Source organism: Phaethon lepturus, unplaced genomic scaffold (assembly GCF_000687285.1).
Source record: "Phaethon lepturus isolate BGI_N335 unplaced genomic scaffold, ASM68728v1 scaffold19054, whole genome shotgun sequence".
Taxonomy (NCBI): domain Eukaryota; kingdom Metazoa; phylum Chordata; class Aves; order Phaethontiformes; family Phaethontidae; genus Phaethon; species Phaethon lepturus.
In genome coordinates, this window is record NW_010537186.1 from 27,144 (window position 1) to 43,823 (window position 16,680).

Sequence of the window (16,680 nt, forward strand, 5' to 3'; positions counted from 1 at the left end):
AATTGCGACTAATGCAGCAAGTGAGGTTTAATACTTCATGTGTGTACAGCAAGCGCAGGCTGAATGGCTCCATTCAGAGTTGTAGAAGTATAAATCATTGATTAAAAAAAAACAAAACGGGTCAATTGTGACAGAAGTATGAAGAGAAACCGCCATCTTGTGGCTACAGATAATGGCTTTAAAACCAGAAAACATAATGAATCTTTGTTGCCTTCCTACAGCATATCTGCACAATGCTTTCAGACATAATCTCTGCCTCTTATTTTGTTAAACAGTGCACTTTGCAGCTCACGCTGAGAATCCAGTTCGTCAGGATGCCGCAGCACAAACTCTTCCAGGCCTAATGGCACCTGAACCAAGAGCTTCAGTTTACATGCCTGCAGCTTGATTATGCTGAACTCTGCAAGAGAGAAGGAAAAAGAAGAGGTCACGTGGAGTAGGCACGTATCACTAGGTTAACAGTATCCCAGCCATGTAATTAACTTAAACTGAACAGAGGAGACAATACAGACATCCAAAGTTATGACAGTTACAGTCCTTTAACACCGTAATTTTTAACTACCTGCTAGCAAATTTTACTTGTACAAATTTTAAAGGAATGATCAGTGTAGATTCTGGCTGAAGTTAACTTCATTCACCTTTTCACAATGTTATGCTTGCCTTCCTCTACTGTTTCTCCTGTGTCCTCAGGATGCGTGAGCTTGTGAAGAGCAGAGCGTTGTGCACTCTCGTGTGAGCGCAAACTGGCCGCTACCAGGGACATCTGGACAGCTGTGAAAAGTCTTTCATGTTCAGTATGGCTTTCAGAGTGAGCTCCAGCCGTTCTCGGGGCAGGTGCAGGCTTAACTCTTTTTGCTAAAAGTTACACTAACTATTTGCTTATGTTAAAAGAGGAGGAAAAGGGAAAGTTCCAAATTCAGCATGTAACTTCCAGTTGGCACATGATACTGTTTTTAATGGTTCCATCCGAAATAGCTGTATGTATATTTGGCTATTTCTTACTGTTTTGCTTATATTAGAAATAGTCTTCTCCTAACCTGTAAGCCTTCTCCCAGCCTCCGATAATTAAGGAATTGAAATAAGTTTTTTTGAGATCAGGGAGTTCCTCTTGTAACATCTTTATTTTGAACATAACATTTCTATTAGTTGACTAGAAAACGGTGAAACAGCAATGCTCAGGTCAATTTTTGCTCTAAAAACAATTCCTTGTATGAGTGAGAGGTTCTGATTCTTGTTTTCCAAAATCACAAAAATGTTAGTTGCAGGTTTCTTAAAATTGTACTAAAAGCAGAAAACTGTAGACCTGATGGTAAAAACTGGAAGATGAGTAAAGAAACTGCTCCAAGGACAGCAGGGTGTTTTTGAAGGTTACTCATTGTTGTCTTAAGTATTAGTCTTTTGACCAATTTTTTAAATATACATTTAATATAATATATATTTTTTATACCAATGACAACTCAAAACATAGGATCTACTTACATCAGGAAATCTCTTCAATGTAAAGGATTATCTGAGTATTACACAGGAAGAACTGGCTGACCTCAAAGACTTACACAATTATTGTAGTATCACAAAGAGCCAGTTCAACAAGCGCTTTAGAAACGCTGTTAGCCAAGATCACCTTTAGATGCCACGCAGGAGAGAAGACAGGGTGACTTTCAGCCACGGATGCTGCAGCTGTGAAAGAGGCTACTGCAGTTCTGACTCTGCAGGACAACAAAATCATGCTTTGCATAATTCTAGTCCTGAAAATAAGCTTAATGGTGTTCAAATATTTTAGAAAACGAGGGGAATGAAGATCTACCCTCTGAGGTAAAACTTGCTTAGGAAAGAAAGATGACTGCAGGGCTGATGTTTCTGAATTCTAGAGTAATTACAAAGGACAAAACTTTCTAGAACTATGAAAGCAGGACAGTAAAAAAAATACAAAGGCCAAGAATAAATTGATGTAGCGCTATTTTAAGCTTAATGACTTTACGGAATAGATTCTATGCTTGTGGATACCTGTGATAGTAGGGAAGTAGCCTTGGGTCATAAAGTGTTTTCACCTTGTCTTGTATTATTCAAAAATAATTTTTCTTTGAAAACTGTCATGTTAACACATGTTCTCTAAAACAGTAATAACTTTGGACAGAGAGGAAGAGAACCTGTCGGAAACCCTTACCAAAGCAGAAAATTCTGTATTTCTGGAATATTGAGCAGACAGTTTGGAATTGCCCATCATCTATCTGCATTAAAATGAAATGGAACCTACATATGGATATATTGTCTGTCTTCTTATGAATGTATTAACTGTTAGATTTATATTCTTCCTCTTAAGGCAGTGTTAGAATTCTGTGGCTTGCACAACCACGTTACAATTTCGTTGATGGAAGTGACAGGGAAGTTTTTATCCTTTTTCCCTCCCCAGAAAGGGCGGACGAATGGTTTTTGAAACATCTGTACTGTATTATTTCATTCTTGGGTTTGTGTCTGAGTAAGATGTCACACTGCAAGTCTGGAATGTTTTCAAGAAATGAGACTGGAAGGGCTTAAGAGAACAGTCTTCAGCAATTCTGTATCTTCTGCAGTAAGCTGGGAGGACATTCCTCCTGGTGCACATTGATACATTCATGAACTGGTGAGGAACTGCATCTGTAGCACTGCAGTACACCGTAGATTTGATGGAACAATTGATCAGTACTGTGTTTCTTTGGAAAAAACCCTCAGGAGCACATTTCCATACTTTACCTTGGATACCAGCTGCGGTTTGGGCACTTTCATGAGATCACAGAGGCAGTTGCGCTTCTCTCTCACTACTGGCAATTCAGCTTCCCTGCGCGAGGAGGTATTTTCCAGTTAATTAAAAAATTAAAACCTGCAGTTGGCTACATAGAGAAAACTTCTTAAGCTATCCCTTTTATTATTATATTACTATGTATGCATCTATATTTTCACATACATTTCAGATTGTAGAAGTTTTTGTTGTGTCACATTTTAAGAATAATGTTACATTTTTGTACCATCTTAAACCAGATGAACTATAAATGCACAGCAGGTCTTCCAGAAGAGACAGTTGCTAGTAAAGTGTATTCTTTTAGATGTTTGTTTTCCAAAAAATGCACTTATTCATACAGCCCTTTTTACTACAAGTTCACGAATTTATTCTCTAAATTTACAGCTCCTTTTTGCTTTAGAATACTTCACATCAAGAATTTAAATAAATGTCACTGGATTTGGAACTGAAAAATGTTCTACTATCTAAAGAAGCTTTCTCCTGAAATTGAAAATCCAGACCTAAAATTTGTGAGTCTTTTAAAAAGTTTCTGAAATAGCATGATGTCCGTGAGGTAATTTCCTCAAGAACTGTCAGTTACAAAAAGCCCCCAAATGCCAAAAATCCATACAGACAACATTCTTTTCCTTGTTGTAAGAAATCTACCACTCTAACTGGAATGCTGTGAGACTGCTAGTATTACTCACCACTAAAGTAGATTTATTTTGTTTTTCTTAAGTAACAACTGTAAATGGGCTATTAAAAAAATTAACCCTTAGCATGTAAACAGAGTACAAAAACTATAGAGAAAAAGTAAGTTAGAAATTACCTGAATTTTTTTTTTTTTGAGATACCTTGGACAATTTCTCATATTTAATACCGGAAACCTTCCTGTAGCTAAACAAAATTTATACTTATAGAGTAAACTCTGAATTACACAATTGTGTGATAAACTCTCTGTAGTTCCAACAAGGAACAAATACGCATATGCCAGTAATTATCATCTTCCCCAAATATTAATTCTCATTTGGCTTCTTGATGTTAATGCTTATTGTAATTAATTCAGCATTTACTATGCTTGTTTTAGCACTGAGAGAGCTTGAGAATAACAAGCAGCTCGCTCTGACACTCAGCAATGACTTCAGTATCATCTTTTGTAAACAGCTCAAATCTACCAAGATAAAACAATTACGTTTAAGTAAACGAGCTCTTCATCTTTACTCTTAGCGCAATGGGGAACTTAGAGCAAGCCCTGGACTAAGACAGAATAAACCAGGCAGCCAGTCACACCTTAAAAACGACAAGGTGAAAACAGAGCATTTCATTTTGGTGTTTAGGAAGTATTTTGCTTTGTTTTAGTAACCCGTTGATGAGTAGGGCCGTACTGCCACTGCTTTTTCTGTAGCCGTTTGGTGTGTACCACTTCTCAGTTTGGTATTGTAAACATCCCTTTGTGGCAGCAGTAATCTAATCCTACTCAATTGTTTCTGTTAACAAATTCCTTCTGTAGCTCCAAAGCAAGCCTGCTCTTAAATTCAGATTGCATATGTGAGCACTGAATCACACTAAACACAATCCTAAACATCAGTATGTAGGTAAGCAAGTCATCCTAGGAGTAGGCAGAATTGGTGATAACCAGTTCTTCAAATCTGAGACCATTATTCCAGTTTTGTACTGGAAAATTCAGAAAAGCAGCAGCAGCCACCCCTTACAGTAACAAACTTAGTTTTCTTTTCCCAAACATAAAGGTATTTAAGCTCAAGCACAAAAATAAACCAGAAAGTAAATAAATAACAGTTAAATAATGCAAGCATGCAGTCTGCAAATATGTAAACCACAACTGCCAGGTATATTTGTTCTTTGAACTTGTCTAGGTTAAGCTTATTTCCATGAAATGTCAATGAAGACAAAAAACCTATATAATTAATTAATTTAGGCACTCTATTAAATGTTTTTATATGTGTCTACTCCTATGTATTAACTTTGACCACTGTTTGAGGCAGGATGGTGGACTGGTAGACCCATGACCCAGGAGAGTCATCTGTAACAAGGAAAAATGTTTAAACATGGCAGCAAAACTAATAAACTAATTAGTATCTTAAAACTCTGTTTTTCCTCAAATGTCTGAGGCATGCAGTCTTTTATAAACTTTTCCAGGTGACTACAAAGCACAACGCTAAAATTTGCAGAAAGGGGAAAAAACCAGTGCCAAAATTATGGTGAATATTCCCTCCTGCTGTCACTTCAGCGGTGCTGAGAGAACGAGCTCCTCCTGCCCCTGAAAGACACTTTGCTGCTTTGGTGAATTTTGCTTACGAAGAACAGGACCCTATTCCCCCTGCCTGTGGAGGCAGCTAATGCTACAGGTAACAGCAGGTAAAAAAATGAATTACATCATATAAAAGCGGGTGTTTAATTCATGCTTGGGAAACATCTAAACTGTTCCAATTCAAAATACTTGCTTGAATACGACGTTTGTATCATTTTGAGCAATTGCATTTCATGGGAGATTTGAGCTGTTCTGCTAATTCCGTTGTTTTGCAGAGATCCTTCCTTTCCCAAAATCCTGCCAGTGCTCATAAATGCCAAGAAACTGTCTGTGCAGTTGAAGTTTGACTGTTTGCACAGCCCAGTCTCTCTCTCTTTCATGGAGAATTTCCAAGATCCCTCCCTTTTCATGTCGTTAGAAAAATACAGATATTTTACTTTATCTAGTGGTGATTTTATACATACCACTTCCAGTGGGACAACATACCAGTGAGCTCTTTAGAACAGGAGAATTCTTTTCAGCACTGCCTTTCTGGCCTAAAAGTGATAAATAGCTAAAACGACAGTACGGTTTCTCACAGCTTCCTTGCCACCAGCTTTCAAAGGCTTTGACATTTTTTAAAGTTCAGTGGTGCAAAAATTGTTTCGGCTTTTATTACTGTCTGGCAACAACAAATTCACTTACCAGTTGGTATCGCTGAGTATGGTCATAACCTCATCCGTAACGGCAGGATCAAGCACATCACTGTAGGTTATCAGCATTTCGTAAACTTGACTGGCTGTCGTTTTCCGTATCTACGGGAAAGAGGAAGAGGAGGCTTTAGTCGAGTAGCTGGAGTCCTGTATGGAGGAGCCCAGTGCCATCACTGGGACTGGTTCCTCACCATCATTTTATGGTGGAAACCTTGTATTAGTGGGAAGCGCAGCCTGCCCTTGCCTGTGGTAGCCATTTGCTGCAGGAGGGGACTTTGTTTCTGCACCTCAAGGAAATGCACGCTACTACAGTCGGTACCTTTTCACTAAACTTTTTTGCAGTATTTCAGATGAAGGAGGCAACAACTCTGTCCCTCACAGGGAATGAATTCAAATGTGTGAGACTGGCCCAAATGGAACACTTCTTTTCTTGAAATGACTCACTGAGCTGAAGTCTGGCTCTAACCTTGGTTGCGGTAGGCTCACAGTCTGTAAAGAGTCAGCAAAACTCTTTAAAAAACTGTTGGGAGAGATGATGATGTGAGTAACGTGAGCTTTTCACACTCCAGTCTCCGGAAGCAGTTAATTTGCAAGTGTTTTTCCCAGAGTACTGTGCAGTAGTGATGTTGGTGTGCATACAGAAAAAGCGAGCAAGGCTGGTTTCTGCAGTACAACACATAGAAAGATACTAAATGGGAGACAGAAAAATTGCAACAAAACCACATTCTGTTTTTGTTTTTCCCAAGAAAGCCTGATGATAACCAAAGGCAGGCAAACAAATTACAGGGTTATTTCTGGAGTTAGCAATGCCGAATTAAATTGACCCATCTGTAAAAACAAAAAAATGTATTTATGATGTAAAATACTAATAAAACATGAAATTGAAATGCTCTCTCTCCAGTTCTTACACTGTGCCCTTCCTGCAAAGGATTCTTCATGTAGCAAGTACACACAACAGAGAAACAGCTGGAATAAAAATCTCAAGTATCAATCTTTACTGAGTACTTTTTGCTTAAGTTTAAAATCATGTGGTAATCAGCAAAAGTAATCGGTGTTAGAATAAACACTGTTGGCCGGCGTGGGCCAGACACCAGGCTATTCAATGAGTTCTCAAACCACTTTAAGACCTCATATGGGTTCTCACGTTCTTTTTATGTGCCCTTGCAATTACCTCCAACAGCCTTTGTTTCTCCTACACCACTCGACTATCGAAGCAGTTAATGGCTGCCTGTAGCAGCGGAGGTGCAAGTCTGCGCTTACTCACAGGAACATCCACAAACATTCCCAGGTGAAACCCCTGTACTGAACAGCAAAGGCACAGAGAGCTGTTGTACGTGTTTGGCTGGCACAGCAGCTCTTAAGTCGGGGCTCCCAGGCTTTGTACAGTGAAAAAAAAAAAAACCCAAACCTTACTAAGTCCACAAAAATTTTAAAGGATTAAAATAATATTATCCCACATATGACCTTCTTTTATGTATTCGGAAGTAGTAACTCAGGTTTTTGTGTTCCGTTTCAGTTAGCTATATGAAAAAGGTAACCTGATAAACCTTCCTGCGTCCCACAGAACAAATGTATTTTTCTTGAACCAGAACTACTGCCATGTTGCTACTATCAGAAATACAAAGCTAACAGTAATTTATCCAAGTGGAGCTTTGAAGGCCTAAATGCTGAACTGATCATCACTGTGCCGGGCGCTGCATAAAAGAAACAAACGCCCCAGGCACCTAATTAAAAGAATAAGGACAGACGGTGAAAAAGCAAAGCAGTATGTGCAATGTATGTACTTGCAGGTATGCTGCAAGTATCCAGTAGCTTGTTTCAGGTGGCGGTACTTTTTCACTTGAGAAATAAAACCTATTAGATAGATACATTAGTATCTGTTAAAAAGAATGCTGCTTTAATGCACTTTAAAATACAGGTAAAAAATAATTTAATACCTTTGATTGTAATGTCTTCAATACTTACTACAGGAAATGGATGGCAAAGAAGGAGAAACAACTGAAATAACACTTTCTCTCTCATGTCCCCTTGAAATTGAATCAGGCCACAAAACCTAGAAAACATGAGAAAAAAACAGATGTTGTGTTGTAACTGGGAAAGCACATTTTGAGGATCAGAATGAAGATGTGTATCAGAAAAAAGGGCAGGAGGGGAAGCGTTGCTGCCCCCAAGAAATCTCCGTTCTATGTGCTGTGGGAAGGCAAACACGGAGGGTAAGCGTACCAAAATGCTTACGGGTTACCGTGATGCCACACATCTATGCCAAGTGCAAGTGTGGTTTTAAAGGTACTGGACCGGCAGCCCCAGAGTCCGTGCGCTAAAAACCACACCGGAGTCCAGCTGTCGCACAGACACAAAAAGCAGAGGGTAGGCTGCGCATCGATGACGCAGTTCAGAGTGAAAGACAAATTAGGAACATGAGCTACTTCTCATTTTAGGCTTTCTTGCACTCCTAAAATATTACTGATAAAGAAATGAAATGAAAGTTGATAAAATCGTTGCTTGACATTGTTATACCTGCATAATTTTGCCAAGTTTCTGCGAACGGACCTTCGTTTGGCTTTGCAACACTTCGTCTTTTTTCCCCCTCTTCTTTCTCCTCAGCCACTACTCTCTGTCCTGACTGGTACTTTTTTTTTTTTGCCTTCTCTGCTACCTGAACTGAGGGCTTTTACCCTAAAGCCAGATAATAATATTGCAGATGTTTTCAGCTCATTCTAGTGCACAGAAAAGATCTAATCCATTATATGTGTTTTGCATTGGCACCAAGTCAAGCTCTCTACAAGCAAAAGGCAAAGGATTCGCTGCATCTTTAAGGAAATCAACAACAGTTTAGAAGTAGTTAAATTTTACCAGATCCTTCACATGTTTTCACCCCAACCACCCAGAAGTACGTGAGACTTTCACAACCTTCTACCACACGTATTTGTGCGCATTTTTCATTTAAACTTCACGAGAAATAGACCTAGCTGTTCCATCTGGTATGTAATATAGTTACATTTTCTTCACTTTTTATGAGCAAAGAATAGATGATTTCATCAACTCACACTCCTATGCTGGAGCGAAGCTTCCGAATGTCTTTGGATCTCTTGATCTCTTCTTTACAAAGGGTAAATAACTTCACTGAAAAGGGGTGGCTGAAAATGGGGAAGAAAAAAAGATGAGCAATAGATTTCAGTAGAATTTCAAACACATTTAATGATTGTAAAGATGCCAAATTAACATTCAAAGGAGACGAAAGACACAGTGCAGAGCAGTACATGCTTCTTCCACAACAGCACACCCTGCTTTAGGTGGACCTTTGCTAACGACACAGACAATTTGGCCACCAAATTACTGGGCCTTTTTTGTTGTTTTAACAGGGAAGGGAAGAGATTAATTATTTACATTGCTACTACCTGTGTGCTGAGGAATGAATGACATTTACCCAAACTAATTCAGTATATGCATGACAATTGCATGGCTTGTGTTTACAACAAAGCACGGTATGATCAGAAATGCTATGTCAGGAGTTAAAATATTCTACAGCCAAATAAAAATTACTGAGTCTGTGTATCATTGTGGTGCCTTGGTCCTTCCCTAAGGTCTTCAACCAAACTTTACATAAGAGGGGATGAATGTTGTTCCTCAATACTCTACCATTTCACAGCCCAGATTCCTTCAGTGATTCCAGACAACGTAATTAAACACAGTTCTGTGAATTGCACGAGTCACGAAGCCATCTTTAAATATATTTAGCAAATTCTTTTCTTTTTCCACACAGTCTGGGAAACCTGATTCTCACAGCTTTTTCCCAGACACTCATACAAACACAAGTATTGTTAGTATATTCCAAGGATCTATTAAAGAAGTAAAGAGGGAATATTGCTTTTATTTCAGTACAAATTATTTAATCTTTTACTTGCTACACTCAAAGCTGAAGTGCCATAGATGCAAAAGAAGCTACTTCATATTTGTCTAGTAAGCACAATTACTTCTAGACCGCGTATTTTGGAAACCTCACTGTATTGTGTAGGTAAAGCAGAAAGCAAAAATCCTAACATTTATTTTCTGCTACCATGATTCAAAGCTGTGGATAAAAAACTACTCAAAAAAGCTGTGTAGTGCAATCTGCTGAAAAAATGGAGCATTTCAAAGAAGATGTTTATAGGAGTAAGAAGATATTTTGTTAAGTTATTGCACCTTCTTATATAGCTTTCCAGACAAGAGTTCGTGTTTTTTTTAATTACTTTAAAGAAATTCTTAACAAAATACTGGCAAATATTGACTTGGTTTAAAAAAATGACCAACACACCATGGAACCATTAAGCTAAAGAATGCTGTCTAGGGCTGTCTCAATATTGTCCAGAAAACCACACTAAGAGAGTAAACAGAACTGCCAGGTTTTCAATGTTGGTACTGAGGCTTCCTAAGAAGGTTTCAGAGCTGACAGTGGCTTTCGGGACCAAAGAGGGCTGCGTTAGAACACCTCCACCAAACGCTGAAAGAGCAAGTTCCTTGCCATCCTCTGCCTGCAGTCACGTCGGCACTGCTTCCGCACCTCGAGGAGCGCGGTAGGCACGGAAGGCACGCAGGCAGGGGAGACAGGACGAGAATGACAGCCATCTGCATGAATGAGCCTGCATGTGTGTCTACGGACATTGACTTCTCTGGGTCGATGCGGGAAGAGCAAAAAAGAGCGTATCTGCTCTCTTATTAACGAGGAGGTACGGCTCTTCTGACCTGGGTGAAATTTCTCCTCCTTCCACCCCCAATTACACAAAACCAGTGTGTAGACAACTAATTACAATACCTGCAATGCATGCCTGGGTTTCAGCACAGAACAACGGCAATACAGTGAATTAGGTGAGATTTAAATTGGATGAACAACAGGGACATCGCTGAGAAGCACAGCAACAAAGAGGCCAATTGGAACAAGAGCATCTGGAATAAATTTAATACACGTAACCTTATGTGCAGCATTTTGTGTTTAGAACAGATGCACTTTCCTTTCTGTCATTTGCCAATTTTACATTTGCAATAACTAAACCTAACCTATGTGTGATCTCAAATGACTCAAATAGCTTGGCCTCTTCAAAGGAAATTGAGAAAATTCCTTCTCCTGTGTGGGAACAGGGCCAGCAGAAACAGAGTCGGCATCTGGGGAAAAGGGATAAGTCTAAAGTCTTTATGTTACATAAATTGGGCGCACGCGGTACTGCAAAAAGGTGCGGGCTTCTTCCACCTGAAGGTAACTGGGTTTCAACAGTTCAACTGACATCACCTGGGGTGGCCATCGCCACGCTTTTTATGGTTTATTACGCAACAGCAGTGTAATTGCTTTAAAAAAATCCACGGGAGCACGTAATACATAGAAATCATTAGCCAGAGATCGGTGGGGACACATACCATCCTAAAACACTGTAAGAACACCAGAAAAATATTATACATGTACAATGCATGAACATGCTTCTGCTGAACATGTAAAAGATACACACATAAAAAGAGAAGCGCCACTGCTGCCGTACTACTCCAGAAAGCGTTAGATCCTGAATTGCCATTCAGAGGCTATTCCGTTCCCATGGTACTGAGTACCGGACTTCTCAGCCTCACCGTGCTCTCCAAGGCGCGCGCAATCTGTCGGGGCTCTCGGCAGACCGAGCATCTCTGGTGACCATTCACTGGCGAGACCAGCAGAACGACTCCTGCAGCCGCCCGAGCCACAACCAGAAAACAACGCGCCAGTTTTGCAAGGGGCTTCAGGTCGCTCTCCTTTACCCCCCCATCCCTTGTCCCACCACCTGCAGGGAGCTGACAGTTACCGCTATCTTTTAAGAGTAGCCACTGGGCAGTTTAAAAAAGCCCAATACGCTCTGCTTTATTTATGAGAGCTCTGTTTCAAGCATGTTGCCCTTTGCCTCCAGCAGTCTCTCTTGCCAATTAACACTCCCTATGTTATTATGAATACGCTCCACAAATTCACAATGCAGACTGAGATGAAATCAGGAGGTTTTGGGTTGTGCTACCACCGAGAAGAAATGGCATTTCAACCAAAAACTGCGGCGCTGCTTGGGGCGGGAGGGCACACAGGGCAGGGGGGAAATAGCAGGTGAGTGACGCTGCGGTTCCAGGAAGGCTGGAGGCCAGCGCACACCTGCACTGCTGCCAGAAGCAATGGTCGCCCCCCGCCTTCCTCCCTAGTCTGGCACAATTTGTGAGCACGCAGCAGAGCAGATCGAGGAACTAGCTCAAGCGGAATGTTACTGGAAGAAGGGTATTTTTAACTTGGAACATTCTAACGCCGTTCATCACGTAGCAATACAAACCATTCCTGCCAGTTCACGGGAGGGGGAAATTCATGCTGGACGTGCAGGTTTGCGCCAGGTTAAGATGAGTAGGAAGTAACAGCCTGAAAAGTGGCAGGGAGAGCTTTTCTCTTCAGACTCCAGATTCAAACTAAGCCAAGCACAACAAAGAAAAGCTGCTTCTGACAGCCTTTTGATTACCCCGGGGATACTAAGGTTGACTGATTTCAAACCCCACTGGATGGGGATTTACCTTCTTACACTTCGCTTCCCTGCTGGCAGGGTCAGCAGGGCCCCAGCAGAGAAATGACCCACGCGTGACAAATGAATCGCACTCTAAACACGAAAATGGAGGAGAAACACCCAGTGGTTCACTTGCCCTCCTGCACGGAGATCACAAGACCAGACATACAGAGAGCTTCACAAACACCGAAGTTCATCTATAAAGCTACGCCAGAAATGTCAAGCTGTGTATTCTAAACTTTATGAACTATATATGGTGTGAAGAGGCAGGAAAATGCGCCACAGGTTACGCCTCTGCGGGGCAGGAGTGACACCATGTGGCAATTCGCTTCAACTGGAGCACTGAGCTCCTAACAGGTGTCAAACGAATTCAGCCAACAGCTATTAATCCTGGTTAAATTAAGCCGCATGGGACATTACCTGCTCTGGATTGCTAATGTTTTATTAGAAAATAAAGGTCCAGGATAGTGCACAATATCCATTTGAAACTTCAAAATGTATTTGGAAATACTTCTTTGTAATGTGACAGTGGACTACTAAGTGGCTGGTGTAGGCCTAATCCTGATGCCAGACACCCTACAACCCAATTCCCTTGTTAAAACTCCACTCAGCCCAATTGGTAAAAAATGAGAGAAGGAGATGAAATGGGAGCCAAATACCCCAATGAATTCTAGTGTTTAATTCCCAGCTTCTCCCAAGAGTTTTGCATTTGCTGTATGACAAGCAGGAAGTTCACAGCAGAGTGGAAGCAACAGGGAAGTTGCTCACCAGCAGTAAGACTGTCTGTTTTCTAAAAACAACCATGTACCTCATCCCTCTTATTATAGGCACGCTTTATATAAAACGATCTGAAACTGCATGCACACGTTAGCTCTTTCGTGCCACCAAGCAGAGCGTCTCAATTTTCAGGCTCATTCTGCATTGTATTTCTACATGTTTATGGCGTGCTGCTTTGCCAAGGCAGTAAATGGTCCCACTCAAGAAACCAGGCCCACAGTCACACTTTTCTTCTATGCAAAAAGGAGTAGGTGGCATCCAAGAGTGCGGGCGGGCAGGCCTCGGGGCCAGGGATCGGCGTTTATCCATCCCTAACTATAGCCAAAGGGCATATGCTGAGGAAAGAAAACGCAAACACTGCACCTAACGCAACGTTGAGCTCACCCATCTACCACGTTCAGCTGATCTGCACGCAGGCTCTTCGAGCACCGCAGAACCCAGTACGTCAGGTTCACTTGGCTCTCCGTGAAGCACGCACAGTGACTCGTTCATGATTACCTCTCAACTATAAGGTACCTATATGACCAAAAACTGTCATACGCAGGAACTAAATTCTCTGCCTCTTTCTAGAGATCAGCTTCAAAATCTTTCCCCCCTGCCCACAAGCCCCTGGATTTTATTGCAGGCTTCTTAAATAAAGCAATGGCACCACAGGACTGAGCTTGAGTCTCGCTTACGCAGCGAATGCAGCAATGCTAACCACGTGCTTTCTGTTTAGTGACCCACGACATGGGAGACAGACTTTAACTGGGATTTCCACCCATAATCTACCACCTTCCTCAGCAGGGAAGACTGGAGCCTTATGTGGAAGTCCCAGATCGCTGGCATGATGACCAAACTGAACAAGAAATATTCACTCCATCTGTGAGTATTTGACTCATTTTAAATTCCCATTCAAAAAGGGACTGCCAAACTTGATTTAAGAGAGATTACCTAAATACACACTTCAAAACAAAAGTAGACACAATTAAAACTTTTAAGAGTGATAAAAGCCTTTCAAATTTATCTGCTGTGAGCAATTCTTGAATCAACAGATTCCAAATCCAGTATACATGCTTATAGGATTTACGTTGTACAATTCTGCAAGTATCTGTAGATGCACCAAGAGGCTGCCTGAGAGAGTTTCTAGAATATATTTTAATATTACCAAAATTAAAATAATTCTCTCCTGAAACATCTGCAAAAAAACATGATTTCACATTGGAATAGCTCATTTGTGTTTATCCATTCCTGAACTAAACGCTTTCCGACAGCTGAACTTGGTGTGGAAAAGCTGGGACATGCCTTTTTTATTATTCTTATTAGAATCTTAATTAACTTCTTTGGAGATATCCACATTAACAAAAGCAGTGGAATTTTGGAAGCGATAGCTTATAGGCACACTATTTTGCAGCATCCCAAGAGGGCACAGCCACGGCTAACGGCTCACAGTACAGTGAAGAAAGCACTCCAAAAAGGCCGCATTCAGAAAGCTAATAAAGGAAAGAAGCTACATGGATCCAATACTGGCCCAGGTCTGCCAGGTGGAACATGCAAATTGAACTTGATTAACGTACTGGTTGCTAAACAATGAACCCATAACTAACTTCGGCACTGACACAAGAGTCGAAGATTTTCTCCAGACCCTTTCCAGGCTATCTGGTCCAGAATTCACCACAGCTGTTCCACTTCAGGAAAATGAAAACTTTATATCCATACACACTCACTCTTGGAGTCCTGTGCACCCACATCTAGAGCAACATTCAGCAGCAGTCAGTGTAAGATTTAAGAGGCTTCTTGCACGGTGGAAAATAAACAAAAAAGACTTTCAGCGACTTACTTCTCTTGCATGGTAAATACATCAAAACAACCATTAGCCAGCATTTGGTCCAGCATTGTCAGGAGAGGTACAGACACCCTGATGAAAGAAAATAATTTAACAATGTAAATACACTTCTTGGCATACATATATATACTATTTTTAATTAGAAGCAAAGAAAGAAACTTCCTATCTACCTACACATATTTAAATTAGAACTCTAATTTACACAGAGGAGGGTTGCTCGGTAACTTCTGTGTGTTGGCTAAATCATCCTTGTTGGCTGAGAGGGGGACATTCCGTTACAGCCAAAAGGAAAAAAACTAATTAACACGCCTGGTTTGAACTTGCAGGGTCCTGAAATCACAATTAATGGTAGTAGAAAATATTAATTTATTTTCTAATATATAAACAACATATTCCACAAAGCATATCAGAAGTTACACCACCTTCTCACTGCAGGTAATTACCAAATGAACCAACACACAATGCGTCATCTGGAGTAACTATGGCCATGTTTTCTATTTCAACAGCTGAGACATGAAACAAAATAAAACTAAAATAAAATGGAAATGGAAAATTTTGCAAGAAAATGGAAAATTCTATTAATAGTTGTGGGGTTTTTCCCCTAGAGAATATTTTCTATTTTGCACACATTTGATAAGTAAGGCTTAGAGAAATTAAACTCATTATGCAGAATGAGTCACCTTTAAAGAGAAATCTTCATGAGAAAATTATACTTCAAGTATTTGTGGAAAAACACTACCTAAATGAAATGCAGACTGGACTACACTGAAAAGCGTGCAGCAATAACAATCCCCAATATTGCATTATGTGAAAACCGGTGCTTATCACATTATGTGCAACATGAAACTATAGTAAACGCAAAATATTCTACCATCACTCCTTTGTTACACGTTTTCCCAAAGGTACTGCTGTACCAAACAGATGTACTAAAGCAAATTTCGGCAGCGCAGGCGTACTTCATCTAGGCATATTAAAAAAGATGTGCCATACATCTAACTTCAAATAGTCCTGCTGTTCAAGATCAAAGAGCAAAAGAAAAACATTACCGGTCATTCCGCAGGTTGTCCTCAAAGACCTTCAGCAGCGTCTCACAGAAACTCTCCATAGCACTGGAATCATTTTGGATTTTCTTCATGTAGTCAAAAAGGCTCTGGGCAGAGTATCTGAGCTGCAAAAGAAGGAACCGCAAATCAAGTGAATAAACCCCGCCACGACACCCAAAAACACCGACTCCGCAGAATTACGCTTATCCCTTACACCTCACGACCCGAGGTGTACACCTGCACTAGGAACAGGCTCTTCCAACAGCAGCCGAGTGTATAAATTCAGTAACCATATTTGACAGGAAGATGGCTATTTTACTTTCATTAATCCTTTTTCAAGGAAGGGGTTTTTTCCTTTTTAAGTTTTGCCATTGTAGGAAAAAAAGACCACATTAAAGGTTCATTATTTTCTTTCTCTCAAAATAAAACATCCCCAAACCGCTATGATTATCCCGCTTTACTTCAAATAACAATATTGTTATGGCTCTGAAAGTTAAAGAGTACACAAGGAGTTCAAGAGGTAATATTTATTAAACAAGCTGATGTAATTGAGAAAGGCAGCCAAGCTCTTGGGCACATGGTGCAGGCCACACAAACCAGCAGTAAACTCAGGTTAAAAATTAAAAACAACTCAGAAATAATGACTCTCGGTTTAACTTTGTTATGTTAATCAGCTAGTTCAGAAAGACGGCAGAAGGAGGTTTGAGCGCTGATGCTGCAGGCGCAGCTGGAAGCGGCGCGTTTGGGACACGCCAGCTGGTAAATGTCCCCACAGCCTTCGCTCGACAGCTT

General features: G+C 40.6%; 1 protein-coding gene across 1 annotated transcript; it reads right to left on the reverse strand.

The window, feature by feature from the left end:
- Positions 1 to 239: 239 nt before the first annotated feature.
- On the reverse strand, positions 240 to 16,013 carry LOC104620259 (tubulin-specific chaperone D-like; the record flags this gene model as incomplete). Its single annotated transcript, XM_010286421.1, has 8 exons — positions 240 to 400; positions 2,165 to 2,228; positions 2,731 to 2,815; positions 5,709 to 5,818; positions 7,682 to 7,769; positions 8,764 to 8,853; positions 14,840 to 14,917; positions 15,892 to 16,013. Coding segments are annotated over 8 exons (798 nt in total), but the record flags the coding sequence as incomplete, so codon positions are not given.
- Positions 16,014 to 16,680: the final 667 nt, after the last annotated feature.